At 39.0% G+C, this 24,014-nt stretch overlaps 1 protein-coding gene and 1 long non-coding RNA gene across 4 annotated transcripts; both read left to right on the plus strand.

Annotated features, from left to right (window-relative positions):
- Positions 1–832: 832 nt before the first annotated feature.
- On the plus strand, positions 833–2,955 carry LOC124269638. The gene is made up of 3 exons (XR_006896559.1): positions 833–948; positions 2,180–2,245; positions 2,881–2,955. It is a non-coding gene; the product is annotated as an uncharacterized LOC124269638 (long non-coding RNA).
- An 8,739-nt stretch (positions 2,956–11,694) lies between these two features.
- LOC124269610 lies at positions 11,695–23,677 on the plus strand. 3 transcript variants are annotated; one of them, XM_046704642.1, is made up of 12 exons: positions 11,697–12,051; positions 13,910–14,239; positions 14,608–14,697; positions 17,028–17,156; positions 19,939–20,055; positions 20,262–20,307; positions 20,598–20,644; positions 20,858–20,944; positions 21,283–21,369; positions 21,785–21,889; positions 22,738–22,848; positions 23,022–23,677. In XM_046704642.1, exons 1-12 carry the CDS (start codon positions 11,994–11,996, stop codon positions 23,030–23,032), a joined length of 1,218 nt encoding a protein of 405 aa, XP_046560598.1. In that variant the 5' UTR covers positions 11,697–11,993; the 3' UTR covers positions 23,033–23,677. The 3 variants fall into 3 exon arrangements, with proteins under 3 accessions (XP_046560605.1, XP_046560614.1, XP_046560598.1); XM_046704649.1 differs by lacking the exon at positions 17,028–17,156 and having other exon boundaries at positions 11,695–12,051; positions 20,592–20,644; XM_046704658.1 differs by lacking the exon at positions 17,028–17,156 and having other exon boundaries at positions 11,695–12,051; positions 14,659–14,697; positions 20,592–20,644.
- Positions 23,678–24,014: the final 337 nt, after the last annotated feature.

The raw sequence follows: 24,014 nt of genomic DNA on the forward strand, positions 1-24,014 counted from the left end.
CATGAACCTCAAACTGTGAACGCCATCGAAAGACTCGTCAGCAAATCGTGGCGGTATTACACACTACCGACCCAGAAACGTTTCCTGTGAAATGTCCCATCCTAGTCCTAGTTTCGTTCAAGATCATTGGAGGCCATAACATCATCTCATCATGACACCAGGCTTCATATATGTTATGCCGCTCGAACACGTGTCTTCATCGTGCAGTTTAACTATTTATACTTGACTCTTTTTATCAATAGTTCGTCAATATCCGGGGTTCACAGATTGTAGCCATGCATGTACTAGAACCCGGATCTTCGGCATGGCGGGAGGAGCTTTAACCACTGGGTTACCAACCCGCTCGTCAGTGGATTAAAACTCATGGAGGCTTGTATATAGGTATAGTTTGTCTATGTTTGTTTGTTGTTCTCATCAATGTTACAGCGTTGTAGTAGATGTCTGTAACTAATCAAGTCAATGATGACGATGCGTCGATCAAGTCAGCGAGCTTGACCACCCCTCCCTGTGTGTCGCCTCTTGCGACAAACATGAGTTGCTGAAGACACATTCTAACCCTGATATTTTATGCTAGATGTGTTTCACAAGTGTTTCTGATATCGTTTGTAGGTTCTCTGGTACTGACGAGTGTTCCGGCAGCAGCAGCAACAACAACAGACAGACACGTCATCACTCTGATCTGCAGCAGCAGCTGGGGCAGGGCCAATAGATATTGGTACAGGGATGAAAACGTCATCTTCCGTACAACCGAGTCACTGTCCACCCTCAGTAAAGCTGCTATATCTAACCCGTATGTCTACAGCAAATACCTGTCAGGGCGTCTCAGTGTGAACTGTGGGGTCCTCCAACACAATGTGACTCTCAGGATCAACGCTACTATTGACAAGGGGACAGAGTGGTGGTGTAAGGATACAGTGAAGAGCGAGACAAGCAACCATATAACATTACGTGAGTTAGATGTGTGTGTACTGCAAGAATCAGTGTAACGGAAATGCCCACAATACTTGATGCCAAGAGGGCTGGTTTTGACATTCCAGTAGAACCGTTTCCCTTCAAGTCGACCAATGTTTCAGCAGCTCCTATCTTTGTAGACCGTTTCATAAATGTAGTCCTTTCTGGTACGAACGTTTCAATGCGCTTTATATGACTCCTGTACAAAGTTTTCTGGTTTAGGATTACAACATTCAAGGGCTCAGTAAAGCTTTCAGATTAAATTATGGAAGGCATGTGGATGGTATTCACGTATATGACACATTAATGACACAAATTATAGTGTTTCGTTAACACCTGCCTTTGGCATAGCAGGACAATATATACGTTAGGCCTATTTCTTAGTCAGTGTGTGCTGACTGTAGATAATGGCATTCACATCAGATGGAAGTATGTTTTGTAAATGAAAGGTCAACACTCAACGATTTATGACCCAAAAGCAGAAGTTTTTAGTATTCCAGCATTGCCAGCCCGGATAAAAAGGGATTCATAGTTGAATCAGATTTGATATGTATGCCAATAGGATTGGCCCTAGTGTCTTGTGTTTGAAGGGAACATATCTCAGAAAATAATATGAGGTTTTATGAGTTTTATTTCTGAAGTTATTATCACGTTATTATGAGTATGAATTCTATGTGTGTGTAGTTGTTTGACAGGATATGCCATAAACACGTATACAACGTTGATCAGCTTATGAACCTGTTGTTACATGTTCTCATTTTACATGGACATAAACAGTTCGGATACTGCTGAACAAAAGTCTGATGTTATTTTGGTTGATAAGAACGCACGTATGTAGTAGCCTGGCATGTGCCATTTCAATGAATAGAATGAACGTTCGGGCTAAATGAATGATTGGTATGAATAGCCTGTGTCTGAAAGGTGGCCCCGCTCCGAAGATTAGTTGTTAGTTGTCATCAGTAAATGGACATCAGACATACAGTCAATGTTCTGCTTACAATCAGTCTTACTCGTATATTCTAGTAAAGTGTAATGTCTGCAAACTAAGCAGACTATTTCCTGTAGCTTCTAGTTTGCTTGTCCCTTTCACAATTAGCCGTGGTTTGCGAAGGCCTCATGTCTGAGTGTGTCCATAATGTTGGAAGTTGTTGTTGCTATTCTTGTATTTTCCTAATATTGTGACACAAGAATAGAAATTGGTAGCTTTAAACCTTATTTTCGGTTTCAGTTTCTGCGAAGTCTGGACGACATGCTGATCTATCAAGACTTACAGACAGCGATGCTAAAGACAACGGTAACATACAAAAAAGCATGGAATGTGTGATTGACTTGTGGCGATCATAAACGAACAATTCTAATCAACTAGTGAATACATATCGTGTTGTTTATGATATTTAACATAGGATATAGGTGAATGCCTTGATGTTGCCTCTGGTTGAGCATTATTGGTGTCGCATCATGGTGTGTCGACTTATGTGTAAGAAATACCTATTTGGAAAAAGTGCAAGATATGTAGTCATACATGGCGAATTTTGTAAGCTGCAAAACACTGTATAATTGTACCCAAATGTGCAAAACGGTCACAGTCAGCGATATTCTACCTGTCATGGTGACCAGAAATAATGGACTCTGGGCCAGTGGTGACAATCCAAGTCACGACCCAATCAGCAGGGTCACACCACATAGCACTCATTGCTCATTCGACGATTGTTCAGGACAAGCATGGTCCAAATCCAGGTGAAATAGGCGACGTCGCTGTTGGAGAGGTTTATTTGACACAAGCCAGCAATTACTTTATGGAAATTATCTGAACTTATCTGATCACTTCGAGGAAACGCTGCCTTGACATGGGTGGAGTCGAACGCTTCATTATGCACGCCATATTGACACCGACTTACTCAAGGAATGATTATTCTCTTGCTGTTTCAGGCTCGGGAAGCAGGACTGTTATTTACATAGCTGCAGGGTCCGCCTGTGCAGTTGTAGTAATCATCGTTGTAGTCGTCGCTGTATTTGTTAGAAGAAGACGTCACACGTCCGGAGGTAAGACATTAAGATGCAGAGTCATGGAATGAGTCATTGGATTCTTCATTAGATTGAACCGTGTTTAAACTGCAAATATGATACAATAAGTAAACAATATTTATCTACAAGGTGTATTGATTACAAAAACTTATCTACAAGTTGTATTGATAGAAAATATTTATCTACAAGGTGTATTGATAGAAAATATTTATCTACAAGGTGTATTGATAGAAAATATTTATCTACAAGGTATATTGATAGAAAATGTTTATCTACAAGTTGTATCGATAGAAAATATTTATCTACAAGGTATATTGATAGAAAATATTTATCTACTAGTTGTATTGATAGAAAATATTTATCTACAAGTTGTATTAATAGAAAATATTTATCTACAAGGTGTATTGATGGAAAATATTTATCTACAAGGTGTATTGATAGAAATATTTATCTACAAGGCGTATTGATAAAAAGAATAGTTTATCTACAAGGTGTATTGATAGAAAATATTTATCTACAAGGTCTATTGATGGAAAATATTTATCTACAAGGTGCATTGATAAAAAATATTTATCTACAAGGTGTATTGATAGAAAATATTTATCTACAAGTTGTATTGATAGATAATATTTATCTACAAGGTGTATTGATAGAAAATATTTATCTACAAGATGTATTGATAGAAAATATGGCTTACGAAATACGAAACAGTTTGACTACATCCACTGCAGCTGGTACTACTGCTACCCGTGAGCATCTGGCTTAGAATTGTTTTTCAACAATCCACGCATGTGGTAAGAGGCGATTAACTGCGTCCGGGTGGTAAGGTTCGCTTATTGTAAGATGTCGCCGTATCGCAGTTGCGTAGATCGATGCTCATAGTTTTAATCACTGGAGTGATTCAAGTTTGATTGTTTTACTGATCACCGTCATATAGCTGGAATATTGTTGCATTTGGCGTTACACAACAACAAGAAATGTTCGAAATAAGTTACTCATTATGAGAATGACGTTCATGTTTCAGCGACGCAGGATGACATACTACACACAGTGTCATCAGAAACGTCACCAGCTGATGGCCACAAACAGTACAATGAACCAGTGACACAAGGTATATAGTTTGTCTCGATCAACACCTTGTCCACAGATAACAAATTTAATGAAGTAAGTCATAACCTTGATTGAATATATTATTTTCATGAGACATAAAACGAAAAGTGTTCCGTTTTCCTGTGTTAATTTGAGACATGTATTTCGAGACATGTTTGAAATCATTTTACACAATATAGTTCCTTTATACGTGCAAATAACATCCGCGGAGGAATATACTTTGGAATGTTGTACACATTAATCTTGAATATACTTTTATATGAAAACCATTTGTTATTTACTTGCAAATCCTACATGATCATGACACACGGTAACTTACCTAAAGTGATATTTGCTGTTGTCAGGTGTTTACGTCCATGTGCTGAAAGACAAGGCCAAATAACACAAGGAAGAGGAAACACATGTCGGCGTGTGTACATGTATATAGTTCTCATTTACTTCACCAGGGAGGCCGGGTGGACTAGTTAGTGAATCATAATGGTTGTAATGTCAGCAGTTAGATCCTTGTTTGTGTGTTGCAAGTGCTCATGTCATTCATCAAAGCATGTCTGGATTGGTCAAACTGGTCGTGGGATACAAGGTCGAAAGTATGCTCAATCGTTCAGTGTATCTTCTCGCCATGTTATATCATGTTATATATGTATCAGACTAGAAATATAGTTTGTATTTATATAGTGCCCGTTCAAACAAATTCAGCAGAGGCACTCAGGCAAAGCACTGTCAAAAGCTGAGTTTTAGCACTCGTTTGAACTGGTGGAGTTCACAGGTGACCTAAGATGTTGTTTGGGAGATTGTTCCATAATAGATGCCTGGCTTCTGAAAATGTTCATTCTGTTTGATGGTGGTACCTGCAATATTCGTGATGTTTGTGTTATCAAAGGTATATAACAATAAATTGTAGAATGAATTATATGTTCACAATGACATTAAGCCCACACCGGCAGTAATATCACTGCATTATAAGTTTGCAAGAAATGCCATTCAAGACCACATTGTACAAGCTCAGCAGAGCCAGAACACATTCTGCAGGCTTTACAGTTCTGGTCCGATGTGTTTGATGAAATTCTGAAGGTGTCACTGAGTAAGTGAGCTGGGTTTTACGCCACTTTTAGAAATACTCCAGCAATATGGCGTCGGGGGACATGAGAAAAGGGCTTCACACAGTGTACCCATGTCGGGAATCGAACCCAGGTATTCGGCGTGACAAGTGAACGCTTTAACCACCGGGCTACCCCACCGCCCCAGATTCTGAAGGAAACCTAGCAGAGTAGTCCCGTGTGATGGGGCGTTGTCTTATTGTTGTTGATCTATTCTGGTCCGACTTTCAGACAATTGGTAGAAAGTTGTCTCCCTTTTATCAAACTCTGCTGTCAAAGCCTTTGCTGAAGTGTAATTGTACTTAATAGGTTATGTATATAATTTGTCTGTGGTGTCATAATGATACTACCGTGCTTGACTGGATCATCACATTATTCTGCATATGCCCCCGCTGACCAGTCATATCACTGGTGTCTTTACAAACTAAACTCTGGACCAGACAAACTATTGGTTGATAGCATGAGCAAATAACGCATAAATATGGACGTAGAGTTCGAAGTCGGTCTGGCTACAACGGTTTATCGAACATAATATACATTATTATGAATGTCCAGAAGCTGTCCTACGGTCGAGATTTACCGGGGATGATTCTGATGGGAGGATGTAGCCAACCTCAAAATGGACCAGTTGGGGCAGAACATACAAGTTTCCTGGAATTACGGGTTATCTGAAGTCATCATGAGTTGTTTCGAGAATGCCGTGATGTCGCAACACGTTGATATGGTCCTCTAAACAAACAGTGTAACAAATGATGCCAAATAGTCAATCATTAGGAAAAAGTACAATGCTCAGTAAAAATAAAATCCAAGCCTAAGTGTTTAAGGAACCTACTGATACACAGACGATAGGATGAATATGTGTCGGCCACATAGTTACTTTTTTTCCATACATCGCTTTGTGACAATAATTGTGAGAGAGTAACAATTTATGCCGTCATTGTTTCACCCGTATTACCGGTTTTGCACAATTACAAAATGTTGTCAGTACGAGTTGCCCAACAGAAATTGATATTTTATGTGTATTGAAAACACTGCCTGCTTCTTTTGTTATCGGTAAAGTCATGCTTCCACACTTGTGAACGATGTTGACAGCTGTTTGTTTGTCAGGTGGTGACGTTACTGTACATGCATATGTGCAGGCCGGCGTGTTCACAGAAACATAATCTAACGTACACAGGTCTTTCAGGTAATGTCGGATGAGTGCAGCCATAACCATAACCTTTTGGCAAAAGAATTTACACATCTCACAATTTGATTTTACCAAAAATAATACAAACTACCAAAGCGTGATAATTACTGGACTCTATCAGTCATCGGTTCACGTTAAATGTTCACGTTAAACTTGTACCTGTATCAAACATACTATCATACTAAGATCTTTTCCTGTTTGTTCCATTTTCAGCCTCTATCAAACATGTGTGTATTTATTTTTCGCCCGTCAGTTTGTGTTTGAACACTGGCAGTAAATTAGAATAATCATTCTCTTTGTAAAAACTTACATCCCTGTGTCATCATCTGCTGTACATTGTCATGTCATTTAGGCTTTTGAAAATTAAGGGTTAATAAAATATTCAGTACTTTCATTGTAACTGTTTCGTAAAATATGTACAATAATTGATGATGTCTCAGAATATGATGATTTTGGAGTTACGTGAAGATATTCAAGAGAGTGGAGTACTGTTTGCTTTAAATAAACCTGAAGCAAACAAACGGTTTGTTTCAGACTTGATACGGGACGAGTACCTGTCGGATGTTCGTCTACGTACGTTTAACTGTCACTAGCATAAACCGATATCTTTAGTTTGCTACGAAATACAGGAATATTGCCATATAGATGGCTCAAAGTTATAATTAATCTAATAATCAAACAGGTAAATGCAGATTTGCGCACATTCCACCACATTCAGACAAATCATTTCACTCATATCTCATTCTATGGATGGAACAATATGTAATCAGGGTATCATATCTCATTCTATGGATGGAACAATATGTAATCAGGGTATCATATCTCATTCTATGGATGGAACAATATGTAATCAGGGTATCATATCTCGGCCGTATTGTGCTACTTCTGTTCTGTAGTAGGTTTGACCACATCACGAGCACACTTCCAAATACCTGAGTCTGACGTTAATATATTTTATGTATTAGGAACATCACAAGCACCGTTGAAGTACAGGTGAAAAGAATGTACACATTTACATTCTCACTGACTGACTCGTGCAGCTCAGTACAGAACAATGGGCCAAGACAACAGGGATGTAACAGGTCTTAAGCTATGAGTGCTCGTTTCAAGAAGCGACTGTGCTTATTGTAACAGGCCGACAATATTATCTGAAGGTAAGGCAGGCTGTCTAAGGTAATGAATGTCATGGCCCCCACAACAGCGTAGATTTATGTTCACGATGTCAGTCACTGGCTGACAACTACCAAATCTCTTGAGTAATGCTAAGGGCTGCGTTGAATAAAAAACAAAGATTCCCACACAATTACGATATCAATATACATATAGGTGCACTGCATACGTAAGGCCGTCTCTCTGAGGTAGATCTGAAAGTAATATACCGCCAGGCATCTAAACAGAAGTAAACGAACAGCCCTACATTTTAAACAGTGTATATTTAACAATGCTAACAATATAAGTGAGAAAATATATTAATGTTCAACCAAGGAGACCGGTAAGCATCTCTCTACACAAACATAATTACACAGTAAACGAGACACCAGTCCGATCACATAGTCTGTCAGCCAAACAACCCACCAAACCAGCCACTGCAGGGCTCAGCACAGTACGACAACCAACGCTATCTCTGGGGTTGAACTATTTCGCTTCTCAGCAATTAAACGAGAGGTCATTTCAGGGTTGTGGAACATATTATGCAGATGCGAAAGTGCTTCCCTGCCCCACGTGATTTCCGTCCGATGCCCCCACTCTTAGCCCATTGTACCCCACACAGGGTTACAAACCTGGTTCTTTGGCGTAACAAGACATCGCTTTAACCATTTGGCTACCGCTTCGACCCTACTTTTGAAATATTGATCACACAGGACTGATAAATAACTTATATGCTGAAATCCTTTGTTCAGTCAAATGGTTTACGACCTTTTCTAAAATCGTCAGAGGACAGACTTGTTTAAAGGGATATGAAGTGGTTTGTTCACCGCTCAAGCGTCGAGGAAAGTACTGCGTAACGCCGAGAGACATGCTGCAGTTATATATAGACCACAGCAAGCACGTCTGACAGGTACACAGAACATGGAGGATTTATTTGTGAATCTGTTGTTCCCAAGACAGACTTGACATGATATCATGTATCTCTGCTTTCGATAGTGTATGGTACTGTACCCATTGCCTAATGATTGTTTCAATCAGGAATTGGTTTTCAAATGCAAATGTACAACTGTTTAGGAGCCCGATGTAAAATAACACCCATCAAATCAAATCACACAATTCACATTGAAATAGGCTCTGGAGATACCCCACTGTGTATACTTTCATCCGTGTATAAGTGTTGATTCAGCTTAAGGATGTGTACTAATGTGAATTCCCTTTTCAAAACACTTAATGTACTGGTATATGTTCATAATATGGACATGCGCATTCACTCAACAAGTCGATAACACCTCCATTCCTCACGCACCTAGAGCTTGCAGTATTCGTGATTATCGTGATCTCAACAGGCACACAGTAGGTCTGAGCCCACTCTTTAACACGCTGTTAATTAGATTACACTTCACGGCAACACACATATTGAATACGTTGTTCATTATATCAACCACGTGTTGCGTTGTTCATTATATTAAGCACTTGTTGCGTTGTTCGTTATATCAATCACTTGTTGCGTTGTTCGTTATTTCAATCACATGTTCCGTTGTTCGTTATATCAATCACGTCTTGCGTTGCTCGTTATATCAATCACGTCTTGCATTGTTCGTTATATCAATCACGTGTTGCGTTGTTCGTTATATCAACCAGGTGTTGTGTTGATCATTATTTCATTCACGTGTTGCGTTGTTCGTGATATCAATCACTTGTTGCGTTGTTCGTTATATCAATCACGTGTTGCGTTGTCCACTATTCAATCACTTGTTGTGTTGTTCGTTATATCAACAACGTGTTGCGTTGTTCGATATATAAATCACGTGTTGTGTTGTTCGTTATATCAATCGCTTGTTGCGTTGTCCACTACATCAATCCCTTGTTGCATTGTTCAATAATCAATCACTTGTTGTGGTGTTCGTTATATCAAACACGTGTTGTGATGTTCGTTATATAAATCACGTGTTGCGTTGTTCGTTATATCAATCACGTGTTGTGTTGTTCGTTATATCAGTATCGTGTTGTGTTGTTAGTTATATCAACCACGTGTTGCGTTGTTCGTTATATAAATCACGTGTTGCGTTGTTCGTTATATCAATCACGTGTTGTGTTGTTCGTTATATCAGTATCGTGTTGTGTTGTTCGTTATATCAACCACGTGTTGCGTTGTTCATTATTTCATTCACGTGTTGCGTTGTTCGTTATATCAATCACGTATTGCGTTGTTCGTTATGTCAACCACGTGTTGCGTTGTTCGTTATATCAACCACGTGTTGCGTTGTTCGTTATATCAATCACGTGTTGTGTTGTTCGTTATATCAATCACGTAGTGCGTTGTTCGTTATATCAACCACGTAATGCGTTGTTCGTTATATAAATCACGTGTTGCGTTGTTCGTTATATCAATCACGTGTTGTGTTGTTCGTTATATCAGTATCGTGTTGTGTTGTTCGTTATATCAACCACATGTTGCGTTGTTCATTATTTCATTCACGTGTTGCGTTGTTCGTTATATCAATCACGTGTTGTGTTTTTCGTTATATCAGTCACGCATTGAGTGCGTTGTTCGTTGTATCAATCACTAGGTAATAGGAGAACGTCGAATACCCTTTTAAACTGCATATCACCACTTGTCCACTAAATTGTATTTCACGATGGTCTGTAACAGGATAACTCGAACTAGAAAATCACCAACTAAAACTATTTGCAGCGATCGGTGACCTGCAAATATGTGATTTTGTATCACCTCTGAACGAGCAATTTATGTGGTATTAATGTGTTGAGATCGTCTCTCCATGCCCCCTAACTGTACACATACGTTACGCATACGTTTTCCCTTGCAGAATTTGTATATAACACCGGGTGTCCACATAATAGTGTATCGTAGACAAGTTGTGTCAGTTTAAAAAATACCGTTTGACAATGTAGAACACGTTTAAGAAACTGCATGCCAAACCCAATACAACACCCCCAAAAAAAGATTTGTATAAAATGCCATGATAACGATAATACTGGCTGGACTTGTTCAGCTAGGGCTGAAACAACATATATTCCGCTTGTCAGAATGTGGTGAGATGTCTGTGTCTCTATGTTAAAGGTCCGGGTACTCATTTGCACGGAATGTCAGCTTGCCACCCAATGCAAATAGATACAACACTCTTGGGTATTATAATTACACACACACCCAGTATGGGTTAACCTTCGACAGCATGTTTCGATCTACGGATTCCAACATTGTTGTTCGTTGAAGTAATTTCCCCATCGGCGTTGGCAACAATCACTTACTTTCATCGCGTGAGTGACAGGCGTTGGTGGACAAGATCACGTAACTGATTTCCAGTCACCCACGCAAATAATATCGATCACTCTTGTGTTGCGGGACAAATCGTGACTGACGTTGTCATTTGATATTATATCTTCCTACAACCACACCCGTGAACATCCGGGTTAGAATTGTTCTTCAGCAACCCATGCTTGTCGTATGAGGCAAATAACGAGTTCGGGTGGTCAGGCACGTTGACTCGGTTAACACGTGATCGTATCTCAATTACGTAGATCAATGCTCATGATGTTGATCACCTGATTGTCTTGTCCAGACTCGATTATTTACAATTATACTGTCGAGTGTTAACCCATACCGTTCGTGATCAAGTCAGCTACGGAACACATGCCCCAGTGCCAATCTTCTACAGCACGGGTGGAGGTTGTGGAGGGGTATGTAGCAGTATATGTAGGTAGCAGTGTTTAACAGTAGCAGTAATTCTCAAATTCACGCACGTATCCACCTACCTACACCACTAGCGTCACTGAGTAATTTAGAGTAACATCTAACAGATTCTCATCCACGATTGTCAAAGGATATGTCACCGTGTACGCCATCATCCCAAGCGATTTCTGAATGTTGACAAGTCTGAAAGTCACATCACTACTGTATGTTATTGACACATGTAAATCATGTTAGAACAGAGTTGACATTGACGATACACGCTAAGGTTCAAGTAGATTTGTATGACTTGGGTTACATGCACGGCAAACATATCCTTATCACTTAATCAGATGCAATTACAGGTGTGTAAACTTGCATGAAGTGTGAGCAGCGATACCTATACCTGTATGGCCTTCAACTGCTCGTGACTCGGGTTAAAGCTGTACACAACAACTTCCTGGTTTCAGACAAAACGCTTGGGTTGTATCACGTTGCTGGTAGGCTGATACACATATCCTGATGCTGATAAGCGACCCTGGTGTTACAAGGGACTCCCAACTACCTGGACGGTCACTGTGTGGAGTTATTGCGACTTGTACACAACCTGGTTTACCTTGTTCCACGGGAGAGATTTGCGATGTACAGGAGTCTGTACATGTGATACGTGTGATGGGTGAAGTGTGAGAAAAAGTGGCCCCGGATTACCGGAGCTGCAAGGGTAGATTGATACGCAAGAGGAGAGTGTTTTCATGTGATATTCGTCAACAGCTAGTATACAGCCATGTATCGGATATATCTACTCCTGTTTCTGTTACTCGGCGGCCGCTCACACCAGGCAGGTGGGTATTTGTGTAACACGTCACTGCTGACGTCTCCTGTCTAAAAGTATGATTACATCACGATAATTTTCGTACAAAAATTTGTACAGAAGCTCTACTTGTGACTACAGTCCAGAATGTTCTTTCCCAGGAATATAACGATGTCTCATGTCGACGCAAACCATCTCCTTAGGAATTGGGTGGTGTTTTTATACCGAATGATGTTATTCAAATTGGATCCGATTTTCGGAAAAGTATGTGTACTTGTATATAGTCGGAAATACTGGACAGTTTTCTCGGGGCACAATTTGAAATTGTGAAAACTAGAAACATTTAAACACACACAAAAGATAGAAAATCTTAAACAGCTTTTTCTCAACCAAAACCTATTACATGTGTAAAGGTCAAATGCTCTAATGCAAGGTGTGTTTCGAGTCACGGGTAGTCAAATCATCCTTCGTTCATCAAAGGTTAGGTGAGTTGTGAAAGGATTTATTGTTCTTTCTCTCTTGGAAGCATCCCAATCATGCTGATATATTGAACAAATATTGAACTAGATGGTTCGGTTATAACTTTAAAAAAAAACAGAAAAAAATATTGGCCAAACGCAAATTGTTCCCCGAATCATTTCTGTTATTATTTATGCATGTATTTAAATGCGATTACCCGATATTTCTCCCTTTTCCCAAACTGTGTGTACGCTACCTTTCACCGAGGCTGAAATCGCTGAGTGAGTGAGTGAGTGAGTGAGTTTAGTTTTACGCCGCATTTTGCAATATTCCAGCAATATCATGGCGGGGGGACACCAGAAATGGGCTTCACACATTGTACCCATGTTGGGAATCGAACCCGGGTAGTCGGCGTGATGAGCGAACGCTTTAACCACTAGGCTACCCCACCGCCCCGCTGAAATCGCTGAAACACAGCTGAACAACAACAATACAAACAAACAAGAACAGCCATTTATCTTATTTAAGTTGTTAGTCGCCCTTTACTTCACAGTGCGCTTACACAGTCTTTTGCTATTAGAGCATTTTCGTATGTTTTTCTCTGGATTGATATGGCGGAGGATGGAACAACTAGCCTTGCATTTCCCGGGAGACGTTCTATTTACTTGACCGGGCGGTTCCTAGTCTTTTTTGCCCTCATGTCATTTTGTTGGAAATACATACAAATTTCAAATTATTTGTACCAATTCTTTCCATGAACGTTCACCATCCACTTACTAGAGGTTGCAGTCTTCAGATCAATTATAAAGCGATGTGTGCTATGCTGAAGTATATCGTTGTATAAATTGCATTTAGTTGAACCGCTTTGTCGGGGTTATAGCTTGGTTGATCTCATGTTAGATCTTCAGTTGTATCTTGGGTTAAGGAAATTTTGAACTGATGTTGGCCTCAGTTAGTTTCGATAAAGTAGACGAAGTTGTTATCTGTCTTCTATGTGGCAGTTTCTGTTAGGTTCTCTAAACTGGAAGAATGTATAAAATCATTCGTATCTCAATCATTACACACACAGCTCTATCTATCTGTCTGTAATCTATCTATCTATATATCTATCATTAGTTACCAACAACTAGTTATTGTTTATGATTGAGAAGATATTTTTATTATATACCCATGTAAACCAAGGATAGTAATACAAGGATGCAATACGTATGACGTGGTCAAATTCCGTATTCGAAGATTCTAAGATGTCATGGGAACAGAGAAACAACTAGAGTTGTTTTCTGCTCCCATGACATATTCTCGTTGTATACAAAACATCCAAATACACTAGTATGACGTTGTATATATATATTCCTCTACAAAGTGTGGAAATCTATGTAGAAACTTACATGACAGGAGTTTAATTGTGAAGTTGTTCCGTTTGTATATGTTATCAGGTTCTTTAGTCCTGACAAGTTCCCCCATGACAGTGACAGACGGGGAACTGTTCACCCTGATCTGCAGCAGTAACACAACTACGGGACAAGCCAGACAGTGGAACAGAGATGGTACATTAGTCTTCTACACAACACAAGGTTCCACCAGTCCCAGTGGAGGCAACCCTGACGTCTTCAACAGATATCTGTCAGGTCGTGTCAATGTGAGCTGTGATGCCACACAACACAATGTGACTCTCAGGATCAACTCAGCCGTAGACAATGGATCCAGGTGGCAGTGTGTGGATACTGTCCACACTCAGACGAGCAATACGATGGCGATATGTGAGGCACCGTTAACCATCATTTGTTTTTACTGATTTTCAGTTATCCCCCACAAAGTTCCGTAATTGGCTCGCTTATTTGAATAGGTGAATGACTATTAGTACAAATAGTTCACCAGCATCATGGCATGAGTCACTAGTAATTAACATCTGCAAATGTTGGTATTTTCATATGGCGTGATGGCAATTTCCTTATCATTATTTATGAATTGTGAATTATGTGATAAATGTATTTTCATAAATGCCTTTCATATTCAAATGCTATGCAAAAGTCTACATCGAGAACACATAGAAAAAGCAAAATCGGTAATTATATCCCTTGTCTTTGAAATGGAAGTGTTGATGCAATAAGACAACAACATGTTGCAGATGTTACAGTGCCCCAATCAACAGTAACCGCAACAACTCATTCGGCTTCAGTCACAACACCGACAGCCACAGATATAACCGGATCAACAGGTAATAGATGAGTGTTTATGAAAGCGACCAACAGATAAACTGTAGTGATACGTGTGGTGTTCCGTCTTTGGTAGCTGCTGACCCATAGTTCATTTTTATAATGTAGATATAGCACAAGCCAAATTTAAACGTTAGATATTAATATTAAACTATGTCTGTGATCTTACTGCCCTTTGTCCACTCTTTCTATTATAGCTGATGTATGTTAATGTATATTGAAATATTACCGATATGACTTAATCTTAACTCGCTCATGTGATACGCAACAAAGTGAAATCACAATCCAGTAGATATAATTATCCTTATGTTAAATCTAGTGTGTCAGGCCGGGTATAAATTTAACACCTGCGAGTCGTATGTCAATATTGTGTTCTACAATGGCAACACCACTTCATCAATGCAAGGACATTTTGTCTGAAATGAATGCTCCTCGCATTAAAAGCCAAACGCTACGTTCAAAATTCAATTTATTGAAGTCAGGAGAGTCGATCAAAAAGTACGTAGCCTAACTACATTCTCGATGTCCAGTGTTTGAAAAGCTTCTATTTTATTTTGAAGGAATCGTTAGCAAAGCCATATCCAAATGTCACATGTGTGAGTAATGTGGTTAACCAGGTATTCGTCATCACAACACATTAGGGTAGAATATTTCTAACAAAATTGCAGAAAATGAAAGACGATTTGTCTTTTGGTACCTCTTGGATAATGGTTTGCCCTCAGATAATGTCATATAAAATATGTTTAGTATAGTATTGGATGACTTCCAGTCATGATCAACAGTCAAAGATTTGGATTGCGTCATTTACATTTAGTCGGGGGCTACTTTTTAAGGGTCACCCCCATTTTAATCTTTCAAAAGATTGTTTCCAGATATTCAAGCTGACACTGTTTACAATATATTGTGAGCTGACACTTGTGTGACCATTCAGTATTTAGTTTGAACCCTTGACATCATATATGCATACGTGAAAACATTAGAATCAGCCCTGCCCTTATGATTACGTCATCTGAAATGAGAGGTGGGGGTGGGTAGCGTCTCCGAAACAAGCTCTTTCAGTCAACATGGAGGGGGGAGTCACTTTAACAAGTGATTGTAATTTCAAATTGCTTTTTCATGAAGTGTGATTATAGGGGACTTCTATCAATCTCAAACACATAAAATATTTCTTGCATATTTTGTTTCCTGAAGTTTTTGATGCATTTATTGAAGATTTTAGATTTTTTATTTGATGCGCTTAGAGCATGTCCCTGGGTGATGTGGATGAGGCGCTATAAAAGTACTCTTATTATTATTATTATTTAGATTTTCCGTTTTGGAGGGTACTAAGAGGAAAGGTCAAAGAAAATGGGGATCGTGAGACTGGAACATAACAAACCAACTTTGCTTGAGCTTGACAGATAATATGTAGAAAAATAAAACATAAAAATAACTGCATTTGTATCGTTTTCTTGGTGATTCTATATACTTTTTGATCGCCCCTCGTAAATCTATAGATAACCTATCTCTACACTGAATGCACGGGACGTCTCTCCTTTCGGTGTTGCTAAATCCATCTGGTATGCCATTAATATATACACATACAATTGTCCCAGTATTTTGTTAATCTAACTTCAATAAAGCTGTCAAGTATGTTTATAGGTACAAGATTTAAAGTGATAACATTTCTGTATACAAAAGCCTTTGAACATTTAGCACTTTTTGCTCCTTTTCTTTTAATTCAGAAATGTAATGACAATCAATTGTACATACAAAGAAAGACATTTCGCAGTAACAATTGCTACAGTGTTCAATAGTTTGTTTTCATTGCCTGTTCATTTTTGTTATAAAATGCACAAAGAGAGGACAAAGTCGTCAGTGTAATTCATTGTTGACAAGTTTTCGAGCATGTTTTTGACGTGACCATTTGTTATATAAATCCAACATTTTTATCTGGTCTCAGTTGGAATGTTAGGTCACCATGTACCTACAACATGCATGGAAGTTGCAGAAGTATGTAGTACCAATTCTAGCATGATTTCTGAAACTACTGGATTGTGATTGGTTAATAAAGTCACTCTGAGGTATATACTTACGTTATATACCACTGATTTTCCAACACAGTATGTAATTTGTTAACATTTTTATAACGCAGTTATGGTAGAATGGAAATATACATGCTACGCGCTAAGGCTTTAAATCAAATTTAGAGCTATTATAATTTCGTTATATACGGTTTTTTAGAACAGAGTATGATTATCTCCTAATGAGTCCATGTCCCTTGTGACAGACAACGGTTGTGGCTGAGATTAGTAACAATAATGTGATAAAACGGACATTAATGCTGCTTCAGATGTTAATGTGTCAGAGACGCCTACTTCCCCAATGTCGAAACATCCTGCTACAATATCAACCACCAACAACAACAACACCAAAGGAAACCCAACAACAACGCCTGGCTACACTGCTGGTGAGTCAGCAGGTATTTACACAAACAATCTTCACCGTTAAATCCCCAACAAGGTGTAATTACCTGACACACATCACCTGATAACGTAGTAAATCCCTTAACACTACAATTACTAAGATGGGAACATATTTCTATAGACGAAGGCAATATTTCAGTTAACATTATGTCATTTGTTACTTGTGTTAGACAATATAATATACATCCCATCGAGAGAAGTCTGAAAAGCATATTTTCACGAGTTGAGACAAAACGGTCCAAAAAGTATGTTTAGCCTTCACGAGGCAAGATATAGATCGTATATAGAACGGCATGGAACAGACTACGTATTATACAAAGAAATAGACTATGCATTATATGAATTGTGACGCCAAAATGTTCCTTTAAGAAAAGTTGCAATAAGTGTTAACGTGTGTACACTATAGTTCCTCGTTCAAGCTTTATCAACGTGTGTACACTATAGTTCCTCGTTCGAGCTTTAGCAACGTGTGTACACTATAGTTCCTCGTTCGAGCTTTATCAACGTGTGTACACTATAGTTCCTCGTTCAAGCTTTAGCAACGAGGAACTATAGTGTACACACGTTAAAGCTTGAACGAGGAACTATAATCTTACGTTGATAAAGCTTGAACGAGGAACTATAGTGTAACACGTGTAAATAAAACGAACGAGGAAATTTCATGCTTACATTGCTAAACTTGAACGAGGAACTATAGTGTACACACGTTGATAAAGCTTGAACGAGGAACTATAATGTAAACACGTTGATAAAGCTTGAACGAGGAACTATAGTGTACACACGTAGCTAAAGCTTGAACGAGGAACTATAGTGTACACACGTTGTTAAAGCTTGAACGAGGAACTATAGTGTACACACGTTGCTAAAACTTGAACGAGAAACTATAGTGTACACACGTTGCAAAGCTTGAACGAGGAACTATAGTGTACACACGTTGCTAAAGCTTGAACGAGGAACTATAGTGTACACACGTTGATAAAGCTCGAACGAGGAACTATAGTGTACACACGTTGCAAAGCTTGAACGAGGAACTATAGTGTTCCTCGTTCAAGCTTTATCAACGTGTTTACACTACTAGTTCCTCGTTCTATCGGCGATATTACCTATAGTTTTCGTTCGTTCACAACGATATTACCTATAGTTCTCGTTCAACTTTATCAACGTGTGTACACTATAATTCCTCGTTCAAGCTTTATCAACGTGTGTACACTATAGTTCTCTTTTCAACGTGTGTACACTATAGTTCCTCCTCGTTTGCTTTATCAACGTGTTTACACTATAGTTCTCGTTCGCTTTATCAACGTATTAACCTATAGTTCCTCGTTCAAGCTTTAGCAAACGTATTATTACTATAGTTCCTCGTTCAAGCTTTTGATATTGTACACTATAGTTCCTCGTTCAAGCTTTGGCAACGTGTGTACACTATAGTTCCTCGTTCAAGCTTCATAAACGTGTACACTATGGTTCCTCGTTCAAGCTTTAGCAACGTGTGTACACTATAGTTCCTCGTTCAAGCTTCATAAACGTGTGTACACTATGGTTCCTCGTTCAAGCTTTAGCAACGTGTGCACACTATGGTTCCTCGTTCAAGCTTTATCAACGTGTGTACACTATAGTTCCTCGTTCAAGCTTCATGAACGTGTGTACACTATAGTTCCTCGTTCCGAAGCTTTATCAACGTGTGTACACTATAGTTCCTCGTTCAAGCTTTATCAACGTATGTACACTATAGTTCCTCGTTCAAGCTTTATCAACGTGTGTACACTATAGTTCCTCGTTCAAGCTTTAGCAACGTGTGTACACTATAGTTCCTCGTTCAAGCTTTAGCAACGTGTGTACACTATAGTTCCTCGTTCAAGCTTTAGCAACGTGTGTACACTATAGTTCCTCGTTCAAGCTTCATAAACGTGTGTACACTATAGTTCCTCGTTCAAGCTTTAGCAACGTGTGTACACTATAGTTCCTCGTTCAAGCTTCATAAACGTGTGTACACTATAGTTCCTCGTTCAAGCTTTAGCAACGTGTGCACACTATAGTTCCTCGTTCAAGCTTTATCAACGTGTGTACACTATAGTTCCTCGTTCAAGCTTCATGAACGTGTGTACACTATAGTTCCTCGTTCAAGCTTCATAAACGTGTGTACACTATAGTTCATCGTTCAAGCTTTAGCAACGTGTGTACACTATAGTTCCTCGTTCAAGCTTTATCAACGTGTGTACACTATAGTTCCTCGTTCAAGCTTTATCAACGTGTGTACACTATAGTTCCTCGTTCAAGCTTTAGCAAGTGAAAGACACAACCCCAGAATTATGTTTTAAAGTTTTGGAAGGACACGGAACTGTACACACAAGTATTGAAAGATAATCTGTCAAAGTCGTTGCGCCAACGTAAATATATTAATACATGTAAACAACACCGCGGCAATAACTACAAAGATCAGTTGTTTATTCATTCCTTCATTCATATACTCAGTCTTTCTGAATAATACTGTAAACGTTGGCGCACACTGGTGTAATACCCACTTTTAATCAGAGAACACTTCCCGTAAGAAAGTTGTGAAAGCCGTGGGAACAGACAATTTGGGCACTTGGGACCTAAATGTGCCCAGCTTACTGCTTGGTGTCAAATATACCTTACCACAGGTATAATATCAATAAGTCAATAGTACCATGAAACGTTATCACCCAGTCTTTCATACGTCCAGGCCATCCTACTACAATATCAACCACCACCAACAACAACGCAAAGGAAACCCAATAACGACGCCTGTTTACACAGCTGGTGAGTCCAACACCATTGCCATCGCCGCTGGAGCAGCTGGAGGAGGTGTTGCTGTCATCGCTGTTGTCATCGTCGCAGCTATTTGTATCAGAAAAAGACGTCGCTCTCTTGAAGGTAATGCTTGGGATAATGTCCGAGTTATAACAACTCATGACGCTGTGAGGCCAATTTCAATCATTCATGATGAAGTGTTATCTAACTGTATCATCGTTGAAAGGTTGTCCTCCCACATGGAGCTGACAAGCAGTTACATCTGAATTATCGTTAAAACAAATCACGAGTCAGTCAGCCACCAACTAATATTTGTATTCTTCTTCCAGAAGATGTCAGGGATAAAAGTCGACGGGATAGAAACCCTTCCAGAAGGTGCGTCTGTGCCTGTAACATTCATGAATGAAGATTTCCACTGTGAATTAGAGCCACATTCAAATAGCAGATGTGACTGCAACAGAATAGTTGAGGCTATATATATTGAGGAAATAAATAAAGGGAACATCACTTCATGGCAGTGTTGCCTCATTCATGGTAAAGAAGGTATTTAACATGATTTATGTTTACAGATGTTGATTATGGCATGCATATTTTTGGTATTATGGCCATTAGTGTATTTTCCTGTCACGAGACCATTTTAATGCTATTTTGGCTGTTGATTTTAGTGCTGAGATGCTGATTGAAAGTGGAGTAACTGAATGGGACGAAAAAGGCAAGTTACTGAACCTTTGTCCTAAATGATGGAGACATTTATGTAGCAGTGAAATATTGTAGATGCATTATTAACTTCATACACATCAACATATTCAAAACGTATTATCAAGTGTGGCATTTACAAAACCTCCATATCTGTAATAGCGGTAAAATTTTATTCTATTTTACATGTGAATAAATCTTGGGACATTTTATTTGATGCATATTTCAGTCATGATGGACAACATAATATACACCAGTTCGTCTGACGTAGTGCCGGCTGAATACAGTATACATAATCACGATCAAGCCGATAAAGGTAACGAAAATGTAACTGAATATGTGCTTCTAATACCCCTTTACATGCGCTTGTCTTCCTGATTGGAACTTCTGTCTCAAAAGTTTATCACAAACATATTATTTGTAGATAACAGAGCGTTTCCCTTGTAAATTCAACACATGAAATGTTTCAATTTGCATATGGAACGGTCATTGTTCCTGTCATACATAACTGCTTAGCTTAATATCCCCTTTGTTTCGAGGTTCCAATAATGTCTAGGCTTCTAAGCAGTAGTATACTCCGTTAATTGTTGACTAGGGGGTGGTGATTAAAGGATGCGGATACATATAAATTTATTCACTACTTTCATATTTCAGTCATGCAGGACAATATTTTGTACACCGGTTCATCGGATATAGAACCAGCTGATAACAGTATTGAGGATCAGAATCATGTTGGGAAAGGTAACAATTACGCCATTTCTGTGGATTCCAGTTGGAGTCACTTGTCTGATATAGGAGTGAGAATGCTAACTATGGTGTGATCCTATCGTGTTTGGAATATTAGATTAACGTCAAATGAAATTTCACATAACTGCATGAATTTCTCAACAATTTACAAGATCCAATAGTCTTCACGATTTAAAAGTGTTATCAAAGGCATCAGTTTTAGCGCACACAATCTACTTATACAAGATCCAACACGTACGAATGTGTATAAGTTTATATTCATGTGTGTGTGTTCGTGCGCGCGCGGGTGTAATTTGCCTATGAGACCTTACTTCACTAAAGTGCATTGCCAAGGAACAACTACCAAACTCACTGTGAGCTCCTCTGCATGAATGACACTGCATCAGGTAGATATTGCTGCTGTTGTCAGATGTCTACACCCAGGTGAAGAAGGTGAAGACGAATGCAGACCAACATGAAGTTACTGATGTGTACGCAAAACCGCACAAAGGACGGCAGGAAACACCAAATGGAGGTAAGTGTGACAGATGCTGTTGGTAGTTCGAAGAGAAATCTTTAAAAGTGTAGGAGTATGACACATGCTTTCATCAACTATCAGCTTAACAGTCAAATGGCTGAACGTGTAAAAGAAACCAAACACATGTCTGGCGCCAGTCTGTAAATAATGGTGTCTGGAAGAGAGAGTCGAGTGATCAACAGCATGAGCATTTCTCTACATAACTGGGATACGATGGCATGTGTCAACCGAGTCAGCCAGTCTGACCACCTGATAACGTAGTCGCATGGTTTGCCGAAGACCGGTTCTAGCCCGGATCTGCACTGGCCAAGACAAAGGAGATGAGGAAGAATCCAATACAGATATGTATTTTTGGTTTGTAAAGCAGATCGGACGAAAACTCTGTAAATACGCATGAGAGTGACGAAAGCACGAGTATGCTTCCTTGAATGGACAAATGGCTGAGCAAAAAAACATTACATCTAGCCAGGCTAGTTCTATCGCAAACGTGTTTATCTGAAACGTTATAACGTAATGTTGATCGTGTTTGATTGATTGATTTCATACATCATCAGGAAGGAACTGTCATAGTCATCATGTAGTTAGACAGAAGTAGCCATGTTATCAAAGTTCAGTTCTATAGTCACAGAACCCGAGATCATCCCAGATATGGTCATGGATTGACGTGGATGATATCTATTTTTTCTGGAGTAAATATACCCATCCATCAATAAATGTTCCAGTATTGTGTCTACACAACTACATGACCCTATTATTCAGCCATATAGTAAATAGGACAACAAGTCATTCGTATTGTTAGGAGGAAGAATATTGAGGTATTAATAAGTGTCATATTATCTTTGAAGATGTGTATGCCAAAGTGAATAAGGTGAAGAGCAGAGAAGGAACAAGTGAGAATATTGAAGATATGTACGCCAAACCACAGAAAGGCAAACGGAATCTCAGGAGCAAAACAGGTATGATCGTTTTGGTATTTGAGTGAAAGAAATAGTGTAGAACTGACCGTATGCCCAGCAGTCAACTCTGACACCAACTCCTGATGGCATATATAACCAACTTTCTCTGAAACCGCATGATGCATTATGTGATGACATTCAGCAATAATGCCTCAGTCAATATTTTGTTTCAGATGCTGAATGATGTTCCATGAAATAAGTCTTCTGAGACATGCTTAATGAATATCGGTGCTCGTGCTCCACGCTATTGTCAGGATGCCCTCAACAACCCAGTGAACGATTTCACGCTGTCACAATGTTCTGCTTTCGTTGTTACAACGTTATTCTGTATACTCCAATTTACGTTGCCACAACGCTGTGGTCTGACGTTGTGATAAAGTGTATTGAGGTATTGGATGCTAGTTTATTTGACGTTGTCCATTAAAACGTTCTGCATGACGTTAATGGTTCAATAGCTTTCCCAGTAGCGAACAGTACATAAGAAACAAAGCAGAAATTCACTTCAATGTTTATTCGTCAATTTGGAAGTTGTTTTCTGAAGCTCAAATTGAAACGTTTTACAGAAACTCCATGGCACCACATTATAAGAAACGTTATTATAACGTTGTGAGGAGACCAAAGTATAATGTTTCCTCAAGGTAAATTTGCAACGATGTTATTACGCTGTGACATAACTTTATAAAACGACGTAATACTAACGTGGTAGTGACAACGTTGTGTCATGATCTTACCAATCTACAACCTTCCCACAACGTTGTGAAAATGTATTGTGTTACCTACCAGAATTCTTTATTCACATTATTCAAAGTAAAAAATACATGCAAAATGATTTATGTTTATTAATGCTTCAACAACGTCGTATTCAATAGGGGCAATATTTTCCCGAGACCAAGACCAAATTATATACTTGATGCCTTTGCAATTCTGCCTATCATGTATCTGTACATTGTAACGCTTTTGCCTCATGGATCGCAGAATACCATGGGCGTAGAGCTTAAAATATACTCCTCAGAAAAGATGTAAGCAACAAGTATATTCAGTGTAATATTATTATCACCAAAAATTAAGCAACAAGTATTTTCAGTGTAATATCTTTATCAATCTCGACAGCGACTTTTGCCGACATGTTACTGAAAGGTAAATATTCAAAGAATACAAAACCACCC

The sequence above is a fragment of the Haliotis rubra genome, unplaced genomic scaffold (assembly GCF_003918875.1).
Source record: "Haliotis rubra isolate DU_JTF1 unplaced genomic scaffold, ASM391887v1 Scf1016, whole genome shotgun sequence".
NCBI lineage: Eukaryota > Metazoa > Mollusca > Gastropoda > Lepetellida > Haliotidae > Haliotis > Haliotis rubra.

Excerpts from the sequence above, each read along its gene's own strand:
- LOC124269610 (XM_046704642.1), top strand. The coding sequence starts at position 11,994 with ATGTATCGGATATATCTACTCCTGTTTCTGTTACTCGGCGGCCGCTCA. Across the intron at positions 14,698-17,027 it reads AGATATAACCGGATCAACAG|ATGTTAATGTGTCAGAGACG; the intron begins GTAATAGATGAG and ends ATGCTGCTTCAG. Across the intron at positions 20,645-20,857 it reads AACTGAATGGGACGAAAAAG|TCATGATGGACAACATAATA; the intron begins GCAAGTTACTGA and ends TGCATATTTCAG.